Genomic DNA, 11640 nt, shown 5'->3' with positions numbered 1-11640 from the left:
AGCATCGCCTTTTATAGTCAAAGACTCACTCACTGTCGAGTGCATGAGCCGGGAAACACAGGCCCTAGCGTTCCCAGTGCTTTGTTCAGGACTCATGAGTTTACAATAGCATAGTCTCATTATAGCTGTGGCAGTTATAAGGTCAAGATTTACTGAATGCATTCTGCAAAACTAGAAACTGCAAATAGAGAAGTTAGTGTGTATTCCAGGAAGTTGGCAGATTTACTTCCTGAAATGATGAAATGACATTTAAACGTATTTCTAAAGCACTGCTGTTCCTCTTGCTGTTTTTCTGAGAGAAGATTTGGTAAAGGAAACTGTAGAGAAATAATAGAAGCTGAAAGCTTTCCTTGATCCAATGCATCAATGCGTATTTACACATATTTAAAGGCTTAACATTTAGCATTTACAAACAACTTTGACAAATAATGATACAAAAATAGAATCTGAGTTTCATTATGAACTGCTAAATTTTAAACACCAAGACATGAAGAGTTCGCTTTAGAATCACATTTTTCAACTTTACAATAGATGTAAAGGAATGAAGATGAATATGTTTTAATAAATGTATTTGGATGAACATTCAGCCTTGGTCCATTGCAGAATCAATGATCATGTCTCCCCCATGTGGTCGAAAATAGAACAGCCGAACAACGTCGATGAGTAGAATCGCCAGAAGCGCACATACATTACGTGAAAAAGACGTGCCTGAATGCAGGGTGATGTAGCGGGAATGTTTGCCTTCTCAGGAGCTATAGGTAGCCACACACACTACTATCAGCGTCCCACACACATACAGCGACATACACCTCTTCTGAAGAACCTGAACAACAGCCTCTTAGAGTTAGGCCAACCACTCAGCACACATGCTAGAGACGCCAGCTGTATTGTCTGGTGTTGGTCGGGTTGCAATGACCCAGGATGGCTACACAATGGGACCCCAGGGGCTGTGTGTGTGTGTGTGTGTGTGTGTGTGTGTGTGTGTGTGTGTGTGTGTGTGTGTGTGTGTGTGTGTGTGTGTGTGTGTGTGTGTGTGTGTGTGTGTGTGTGCAGATGTGAGTCAAAGGAATGCAGCCAATCAACAGCCTTCTCCCAGAGCCTGATCCCCCACAAAAGAGTTGTCTACGATTTGTTTACGTTTGTTCCTCTTACTTTGAGTCCGTTAACTGATCTGTCATTCCAAAGACATCTTGGTGTTTCACCATACGTTACCTTTGTGAATGGAAATCATTACTACAGGTTCTGCAGTTCATTTTAAGTCATTATTTCTCTTTGTTTTTTTTACGAATCATTGTAGGTGCAAATGACCGAATGAATATTGAAATATTCGATGCATATGGTAAATGAGGTGAGACATATATATATACCTGTATAGAGAGAGAGAGAGAGAGAGAGAGAGAGAGAGAAGGAGAGGGGGGGGGGGTGATATCTCTGTGGTGATTCCACAGAGATATCACCTGTCCTGCTCGCTGCAGAACAGAGGAGCCATGGGTATGAACAGATGTTGCCGCTGCCTTAAAGGTCCCAGGCTCATTGAAGACTTGTGGAGCCAGGAGTTAGCCTGTGTTAGCAGGGCTCCACGTAATAATTAGGACATCAAAGCGCAGGCAGTGGGTAATGACAGGCCTGTGCGTGTTTGGCTACCACGATTAGTTGATCCAGCTAATTATCCCCAGAGACAAAGTCCGATGTCACACATGCTCACACACACGCAAGCATGCACACGCACAGAGACACACGCACACACGGACACTTACTACATGGCCCTTCCTTGTGGCGGTCTGGACAAACAACTCCATGTGATGTAGTGTATGTTTTCATCCTCAACATTTAACCCCCTACCTCCAGCAGCCCCAGTTTAACTCTTCATGCCCCCACAAGCCGACTTCAGCACCGACACCGGACCCAGATTAACCCTTCATGTGCCAAAGTGACACTCCATCTCTGGGGAAGAGTTTAGCCCTCGGTGTGGGCGGGAGAGAGAGGGAGAGAGAGAGAGAGAGAGAGAGAGAGAGAGAGAGAGAGAGAGAGAGAGAGAGAGAGAGAGAGAGAGAGAGAGAGCAAAGTGAGGGAGAGAGAGAGAGAGAGATAGAGAGAGAGAGAGAGAGAGAGAGAGAGAGAGAGAGCAAACTGAGAGAGAGAGAGAGAGAGAGAGAGAGAGAGAGAGCAAAGTGAGGGAGATAGAGAGAGAGAGGGGGTGACTGGGAAGGGGAGTGGACTTAGCTCGGTGGGGCGGGGGGGACGACGACACATGCACTCAGGCTTCCCTCGGGTGAAGTCTCACTCGGAGCGCTAGTGGATTCCTGGATAGTGCCCGTTCACGAGCTGCTGCAGCCCACAGAGCCGTCTGAGCAGCCAGCTGAGAGGAGAGTCCGCACACAGCTGCAGACATGCAACAGTTCACCCTGATCGCCGCTCTCCTGTGCCTGGTCTACGTCTCGTCTGGGAGCGCAAACGTTCGCAGGTAAGACCACACTTCAGACGGAAACACGCAGGCTGCAGACAGAGAGAGCTGCCGCAGGGTCTGACTGCATGTGGAATATATGGAAATACGTCAAGGACATCAACGTTGACATATTGAGATATGTATTCCGGTCTTTCTGCAAGCTTTCTGCACCACAAAGGTCACACAAGGTATAATTGTCACCACGTTTTCCTGAGTGCTGGTCGTTGTTTATCTCTGCGTTGAGTGGCAGCTGAGAGGCAGAGTGAATCCCATGCTGTGTCGGAGCTCCACACTTACACTGAAGGTTCCTGCAGCTTAGCTTATGAAGGCGTCCCTGGGAGGAGACTCATCGCCGCACCACACTACACCTCCACCCAGAGGCTGGCTGCAGGGGGGCCCGTGGTGTCTAAATACGGCATGACAACTGTTCATAGCCCAGGAGGAACACCTGTTACCCCCCGGCCCCCCGGCTCCTCCGGGCTATTCTGGTGGGTTTCTACCAGGTCTCAGATTCCTTAAGCCCCCGTTGAGCCTGGGTGCTCCCAGGGGCCCAGCAGGCTGCTCTCAGGGGCCCCTCAGGGGGCTAGAACGCGTAACATCTGGGACCCCGGAGCCTGCGGCTGGGTCAGGGTAAGAAGGGTCACCTTGACTGCTCTAATGGGATACTTCAAGGGTGATGTTATAGACCTGTGAGGCAGGGAGAGATTCTTCCTACATGTCATCCAGTCACTACAATCCCTGCTTTTTCTTTCTTCAAATTGGGGTATAAAAGTACACGCGTGCAGGCAGCCTGTTTGTAGGTTGACTTCATCATGCTTCCTATTAGCGTCTGGAGATTGCAGATCGCCTGCAGACAGGGGAACGTCTAACTATACCATAGACTTACTCCTACAGAAACACAACCACAACCACCGACACAAGAGGGAACCCTAAGGGAACTCCTCAAGGGAACCCTAAGAGTCTCTGAGGCAGAGGGAGAGCATGTTTTCAGCTTCAACAGCATGTCTGCTTCTGGGATTCTTCACCATCTGCAGCCTGCATCCTGTCTCGGCAGGAGACCTCCTCGACTCCCCAGGGAGCGTGGTTAACAAAGGCTTTGCAGGCTGTTTGGATCCGACCCCTGTGTGTGTAGCGGGATCGTTGCTGAAGAGGTGCAGGCGCATACAATAAGTGCGGACGCTTAATGTACGCACTAATTGTATGTTGTACGTCCTTGCACTTTAAAATAGTCCTTAGCATTGTGTAGCGTCTTATCCTAGCTATCTGTCTTGTATACAGGGAACGGGTTAACCTGGTGATTGTTAGTGCTCGGCACTTGGTTCTATGAACATCCTTACTGTACCAACAGTGATATATTGTTTCTCTTCCTCCTGCCAAATGTACTTATTGCAAGTCCCTGTGGATTAAAGCATCTGCTGAACACCCTCAATGTAAATGTGAATGCATGGCTTACAGACTGTGTTCGTCAATCAGCCCACCTTAGAGACAACAGCTGTCAGAGCACCAATGAGGATAAAATGCAGTTCTTTGGAAGGTGTCCGTTTTCTTCGGGGGGGTGTAGTTGTGAATAATCATGTTTCTGTTTGTCTCATTACGTAAGCCAACCTGGTGTGTGTCGCTATGGGAGGAGACTGGAGTGTTGCTACGGCTGGAAGAAGAATGGTGAAGGACAGTGTGAAGGTAGGAGGATCCGTAAAACAGGCCAGAAGAACTTCTTCACACAAACCCGGCTTCTGTCAAACAACGAGAACGATAACTGGCAATCTGAGCAAATATCCTCTAATGATGGATTTAGTGGAGCTTTTATTTTGAAGCAAGTGGAAAAATATAACGACGGAAAGAAAGAATGAACAAAAAACCTGAATGAAACAAGCAACTCTCAGAGCTTAAAACCAGACGTTTGCGGTCTAACTCTAGCCCCTCATCCGTTAACCACCATCCTGTAATCGTACCTCTAAATGCTTCCCCAGCCCAGTGCACGCCGGGCTGTAAGCACGGGGAGTGCGTCGGCCCCAACAAATGCAAGTGCTTCACGGGATACACCGGCAAGACCTGCCACCAAGGTCAGTGACGGGGTCCGGAACACACCGGGTCAAACCGGTTCCACACGGATCGGGTTCCTCCTCCACCGTTCCATCCTTCCCCTTGGATCAGACCTTCCTGACGAAGCGTACATCCTGTGGGTTGGGGGACCCGGGCTGAGTAAGATGGATTGTGATGTGTGTTTTCCCCAGACCTGAACGAGTGCGGCCTGAAGCCGCGGCCCTGTGAGCATCGCTGCATGAACACCTACGGCAGCTACATGTGCTACTGCCTCAACGGCTTCATGCTAATGCCCGACGGCTCATGCGCAAGTGGGTGCCTTCCTCCCCTCCTTCCCTCCTTCCTACCTTCCCTCCTTCAGCCCCTTCTACCTTCCTCCCCTCCTCCCCTTCTTCCTTTCTCCCCTTCTTATCTCGTTCCTCCCCTCCTTCCCCCCTTGCTACCCTCCTTCCCTCCTTCCTACCTTACCTCGTTCCTCCCCTCCTTCCCTTCTTCCTAGCCTCCTCCCCTCCATCCCTCCTTCCTACCTTCCTTTACTCGCCATCATGGAGCCGCATGCAGGATGTAAAGTTAATGCAGTTATAAAACTGAATCAGTGAATCGATTGCATGCGTTTGTGTGTGTGTGTGTGTGTGTGTGTGTGTGTGTGTGTGTGTGTGTGTGTGTGTGTGTGTGTGTGTGTGTGTGTGTGCGCGTGTGTGCCCGTCCAGACTCCAGGACATGCTCCCTGGCCCACTGTCAGTATGGCTGTGAGGAGGTCCAGGGGGAGATCCGCTGCCTTTGCCCTTCCTCAGGCCTCCAGCTGGGGGCAGATGAGAGGACCTGTGTGGGTGAGTCCCGCTGAGACCCAGCACACACCGCAGTCAACCACCATAACAAACACGGCGCCATCCAGGTGTTTCACTGGATGATTGACACTGGTGTAAAAATAAACACAGATATGTGGCGCAATAAGAGCCAGGAGGGCAGACTGGGGGAATATTTCCATAACCTTCAGCCCACAGGGGAATATGCTATAACCAGTGTTTTGGCGATGTTGATGGCTGTAAGGATCTTTTGGTGGTATCCATCTCCATTTGATTTGCCACTGTTGCTATGCAACAGCGGCTAATCTATGTAAATGACAGCTGTTGCATACAGCGTCTAGGACATGTGACTCTACAGTGAGTACGCTGTAAAAGGAATGCCTTGTTCTTGAATTCCTACCTCGATGGAATTTGAATCAATGAGGTGGGTTTTACATAAACACACGTCAGGTCAGTTGCGTCAACAGTACGTCTTGTATCTCTTCCCCTTAATGTCTGTAAACAGAATGCATTTCCAGTGTGTGGCAGCGATAGCATATAGCAGGATGCAACAGGGTTCAATACAGCCAACCAAATCCCACCTCCTCTGTCTCTCTGTCCCCACTGCAGATATTGATGAATGTGTCACCGGCAAGAACCTGTGTCCCTACAACCGACAATGCATCAACACCTTCGGCAGCTACTTGTGCAAGTGCCAAAATGGCTACGACCTGAAATTTGTGGCAGGCAAATACGACTGCGTAGGTAAGGTTCAGCCTACAGGTGGAAAGTATCAGCGCAAAATGCGTTTGAGTCGTTTGCACATGAGTACAAATGCGACTCTGCCCATTCCAGACCTTAATGAGTGTGACACGGGCGTCCGGAGGTGCAGTCACCACGCCGTGTGTCTGAACACCCAGGGATCCTACAGGTGTAGGTGCAAGCCAGGCTTCAGAGGCAATGGCTTTGAGTGCTCCGGTGAGATCTGCTGCACCCAAGTCCTCCACAAATGAACGAGAAAAGCCCATTGTTTTGATGTCTCATGCATCAGATCGAATAGATGGGTCTGGCGATGAGCGAGGCAGTAGCTGACTTCCAGAGTTCGCCGCAGGTCTATAAACCATGAGAACTTTCGTCGTTTTCCTGGCACATATTTCCTCCCTTTCTGAAAAACGTCTGCAAAACCGTAGACATGCCAAGGCCAGTTTCCTGTTCTTGATCCCCTCTTGCACTTTGCACAAGGGATGCAGAGATTGAAAAAACACCTGGGCAAACATTGTACTGTTACAGCCGCCAGCGGTCTGGAAGGGGCACGGCAGTGGCTAGGGTCTCACTGTACGCCCCTCCCCCCCTCGCCGCTGTGTGATCTGAAGGACTCCTCTGTGTTTTATAGTCAAGCCCTTCTATCAGAGTTCTTGGGACGGCGGTAGAGGAGGAGCAGACAAACTCCTCAACGGTGAGACTCTGAACGCAAGGTCCACCTCCACTGTCTGCTCCTAACTGGGCCTCGTAATGCACCACCTGTCCCAGCAGTGCTCCACCCATCCTAACAGTGTTCCACCTGTCCTAACAGTGCTCTACCTGTCCTAACAGTGCTCCACCCGTCCTAAGAGTGCTCCACCTGTCCCAGCACTAGCAGTGCCTTGTCTTGCTCCACCTGTCCTAGCAGTGATCCCCTGTCTTAGCAGTACTCCACCTGTCCTACCAGTGACCCTCTGTCTTAGCAGTACTCCACTTGTCTTAACAGTGATCCCGTGTTAGCAGTACTCCACCTGTCCTAACAATGCCTTGTCGTGCTCCACCTGTCCTTACAGTACTCCACCTGTTAGCAGTGCCTCGTCGTGCGCCACGTGTCCTAACAGTGCCTTGTCCTGCTCCACCCGTCCTCTTTATACGCCATGCTCTGTGAACCCTTACCCGACCGTCTACTTCCTGTGCTCAGCTCACCGCACCTGTCTCCCCATGCCATCCGACATTGTTTGCGAAAAATTGGCTTCTGCATATATTTCCAATGTTCACACTGCCTCCACAGCATGGATTGTGTCTGCCCTGCTTACTTTGAATTGGTTCATTTGTCAACCATGGCTGCGATGTAAATGTGATCTCCTTAATCGCCGTAAACATGACATGTGGGTCCGGGTCCAACCCACAGCAGCAGAGTTCACTCGGCGTTCGTACGGGAATGACTAAAACATGCTGGTCCTGCGGTTCCGCCGCGTGATGGCGGTTCCATGTGTCCGACCCGTTTCCCCTTCCTGCCCACAGCTGTCCCAGAAGCCCCGGCCAGGCCCGCGATCCCGGACCCCGAGCGCATCAAAAACCTCATCCCGGAACCAGCGGCGACCGAGGCTCCCAGGGGCCGGCAGCAGCCCTTCGACTATGAGGGGGAGGTGTACATCGGCTCAGAGGAGGAGCAGAGGGAGCTGCTGCCCGAGGAGGAGGAGGAGGAGGAGGAGGAGGAGGAGGGAGGTGAGGAGAACAACCAACTCGGGCCAAGAGGAGATGTTTTCGGTAAGCCATGCTCCCCTCGGCCCGATCGCTTTCATTAGAGGGGGGGTTTAGGAGAGACCGTGGGTGGTCCGCACCAAACGGAACCAAAACAACTTTAAGTTGATCCCTGCAGTGCGAATGTGTAGATACGGACATTCACGCTGTCTAATGTTTGAGTAAAGTCTTAAAAGTAATGTAGTAAGAAACATCTCCCTTAATAGACAACAAGGACATAAGGTTAGGTTAAGGAATAAGGTTGTACTGTGTTCAGGGTCGTTTGGTTATCTTTTAACCTGCCCTCTTAATGACTGATTATGGTCCCACGTTCACGCAACGCAAGGGGGTTACGGACCGCTTACGTCCTTGCGGACCCTCCTTGCGTCCATCGCAAGGGCCTGACGTGCACCTCCAAAAAAATTGTAACCTTCCGTCAAGGCGACAGAGCAGCAAGGGCTGTGATTGGTCCGCTTACTAAAACCCGACGCGTTGCGTGAACGTGGAACCATAATCAGCCCTTTAGTCTCTGAGTATAGGATGTGGCTGCACGCCACATGCTATTTGCTGACCTCTTGCAGATGTACACAAGAACCGAGAGTAAGTAATGTCTGGCTCTGCCCTAAAATGAGTCAGATTCCCTGGAGGCCTTCGAAGAAAGACAGTGAAAATGTTGACAATGCAATAATTTCATTAACATCATTAAACACGGCAGAATCACTCAAGTGTCAAACTAAAGTAATAGCTGTTTTGCCAGAGCTTTCCCATCTGAATTCAACATTGATATCACACCGTTATCTGAAATGCTTATAAGCTAATTCTGATATCCCAGCAAGCAAATCCCCACAACATGAGCTGGTGTAACATAAAAAAACTGTGACACAGGACACAATTTTAACCCGTCCTTTGTTTTCCCAAATCATCAAAACAAGGGTAAAGACAAGCTCAAGGCACACGTAGTATTATATCTCATCAGACTTGCGGTGTCCTAACCAAACATGACCTAAAGCTAACGCTACGCTAGCAGAACCTTCATTCTTCCCAAACCCCAAACCGCCACATGGTTGACTGGCACGACCGGCAGCAGAGTGGGAGTGAGGGTGTCTCTGAGTGCGGGCGGCGTGAGGAGACAGGCACCTCAGACATCCAAACCCTGGGGGTTGGAATTTTTCTGGGCTGGTATGTGAGAGCCTGGGGGCACGGCTCATCCAAGGTGTCCTCACTCCCCCTAGGAATAAAGGGGGTTGGGGGGGGGGGGGGGGCTCAGGGGACTCGAAGCCGTTTATTAAGCGCGTCCGGGGAACAGCTGTTGTGCAAACAGATTGGAGAGTCTGTCACCCGCCCCGCGGCCTTCCCCCCCCCCCCCCCCCCCCGCGCTCCACAGCCCCAGCTGTTGCACATCTGGCTGTCTCTTCGGCCACTCTCTGAGGAGTAGGGAGGGGGGGGAGATGGATCAAGTGCTTCTAAATGCCGAGGTCGCTACGCTGAAATGTGCAGCAAGGCATGTCTAAACAAGTGGGTTAGGAGATAAAACGTTATTTTATCGCGAGGGGAATCCATCCTATGCATATTTTAGAACGCCACGGGCGCGAGATGACAGGACTCTCTGACGGTGAGAGTCAGAGCCGCTTTGCCGTATCGTGATTTAGTGTTCGGAGAACACTAAATGTGTGAAGCACGCCACATATGAATGGAACTATTTCCACCGCCACAAGGTGAATACTTGAGTATTTGTCTTGACCCAAGTTCACCTCCTCTCTCTGCAGTTCCAGAGTTTGAATCGCTCTACGGCCCTTCAACAGAGATCCAAGAGATCCCACTGAAGCCCGTGCAAGAAGGTAAAGTACATTTTAGATGGTCTGAAATCATGATGGAGCCGTGGTGTAGATTCGCTTCTCATTTGATTTGTTAAACCTTTTCCTTTCGTCTCCCAGAGTTCATTCTGGACTGTAATTTCGACCAGGGAGCTTGTGAATGGGTGCAGGACAAGAGTGACGACAATGACTGGAGTGTAGCCTACCATGAACGAGGTACATGAATGGATGTGCTTATGGATGGACGAAATGTTGAGGGATTCTATTTATTTATGGAAGGATGCATGTATGAATGGATGAAAAGAAGAATCGGTGGATGAATGACTCAATCAATGGATGGAGGGAGGGATGAATCCACACATGGATACAGGGTCGAATGACTGAATGCATGGATGCAGCATCAGCAAAGGCACACCAAACTGTCCCTCATCACGCCCTGACCCTTGACCCCCAGGCGACCAGTACTACATGGCGATGAGTGGCCTGCTGGGGAACGACCGGGACGTGTCGCGCCTCAAGCTGCTGCTCAGCGACCGCGCCCAGCAGGGCAGCTTCTGCCTGACCTTCGACTTCCGCGTGGCGGGCGAGGCCGTGGGCACGCTGCGGGTCTTGCTGGACGCCAACGGCTACGCCGTGTGGGAGCAGAGCTACAGCCGCGCCCAGGGCTGGCAGACGGAGCAGCTCACCGTGGCCTGGAAGGAGGAGGCGCCGGAGTCGGTGGGTTCACGTACACAACGCACGCAGAGACACGCAGGCACACGCGCACACACACACTCACACACGCAGGCACAAAGGTACGCACACGCGCAGACAGAGGCAGACGCACGCACGCACGCAAAGGGCACGCAGGCAGGCACACAGACACTCACACACGCAGACACAAAGGTACGCACACGCGCAGAGGCACGCATAGACACGCAGGCATGCACTCACACATTTCCCTGAACGTCTATGCACCAGAGTCACACTGTTAGACAAAGCCCTACTGTCTCCTCTGAATGTATGATGGGTGTGATGGATGATGTCTGACGGGTGTGATGGATGATGTCTTCCTTTACAGATCATCTTTGAAGCTCGGCGCGGGAGTGGTGTGGGCGGGGAGATCGGGCTGGACAACGTGGTCCTGACCTCGGGCTCCTGTCAGGTGGACGACGACGAGGCCCTCTTCTAAGACACCCCTCTAGTACAGAGGTCTCCGTTAGGAAACCTCAACGATTCCCTTCTCTGTTCTCCATGGGCCTCCTTCTGGCAGAGCTCCTTCAGTCAGGGAGAGCCTCAGTGTGGCTGGCTCCTGGTAGGTCACCCGCGCCACAGAGAGGAAGGCTCATGGTCCTCTAAAGTCTAAAGAGGAAGGTCTATGGTGCATGCAGGCTAGTGGTCAACAGCAAACCACGCTGCTACACTGCCATTATCTTGATGATGATGGAGCGACGAAGTGTACCGTACTCTTAGTATTCACACGGAACATATCTCAGGTTTAGATGGAGAGAACCGTCACTTTCATGTTTACTGAAAAAAATACAATCATTTGTGTCTGTCTCGCTACCTTAGTGTATAATGATGGTGGAAACTATCCAAAAACAAAATATATCATTCTTTTGTTCATTTTTTGTTATCGTCGAAAAGATTGTGTATCGTGTTTGAAGGTTCAGATGCTAGGAACCTCAGAGTTTGACCCCTGTAAATTATGCTTTTGGTTTATGACAATTAAATGTTTTTTTCTATACGTGTGTGGGTGCGTGTGTTGTTGCTGCTTTTTAAACCTATCGTTTGTTGCAGCGCCTCGTGAATATTAACTGAAACTCATGACCTGTATGTGGAGAAACATAAATCAACACACGTCGTAAGTTCCTTGATATTGTCTTACCCAAGCCTAGAGATATAGACCACATACCTTTACATCAACAGCATAGCAATGAAACCCTAATATACTATACAATAATTATGGGGTCCCATATTTCAATGAAACTTTTCGGAAGAATTTGTGCAGCCCTAAAATATACACTAGACTGAACCTCTCTCTTGCGCACTTTCTCTCCGAACTAATAACTAACACAACCACACAGCC

The 11640-nt window shown here is 50.4% G+C and overlaps 1 protein-coding gene across 2 annotated transcripts; it reads left to right on the top strand.

The window, feature by feature from the left end:
- Positions 1-2289: 2289 nt before the first annotated feature.
- On the top strand, positions 2290-11298 carry egfl6 (EGF-like-domain, multiple 6). Of its 2 annotated transcripts, XM_079731515.1 has the most exons (13): positions 2290-2464; positions 4047-4126; positions 4417-4509; positions 4681-4800; positions 5200-5319; positions 5905-6039; positions 6130-6252; positions 6668-6730; positions 7540-7785; positions 9525-9596; positions 9693-9788; positions 10027-10289; positions 10633-11298. In XM_079731515.1, exons 1-13 carry the CDS (start codon positions 2391-2393, stop codon positions 10741-10743), a joined length of 1596 nt encoding a protein of 531 aa, XP_079587641.1. In that variant the 5' UTR covers positions 2290-2390; the 3' UTR covers positions 10744-11298. The 2 variants fall into 2 exon arrangements, with proteins under 2 accessions (XP_079587641.1, XP_079587640.1); XM_079731514.1 differs by lacking the exons at positions 6130-6252; positions 6668-6730.
- Positions 11299-11640: the final 342 nt, after the last annotated feature.

Source organism: Pollachius pollachius (assembly GCF_949987615.1).
Source record: "Pollachius pollachius genome assembly, chromosome: 3".
Lineage (NCBI taxonomy): Eukaryota > Metazoa > Chordata > Actinopteri > Gadiformes > Gadidae > Pollachius > Pollachius pollachius.
The sequence above is the reverse complement of the archived record's forward strand: the minus strand, read 5'-3'. Positions and strand labels throughout refer to the sequence as shown.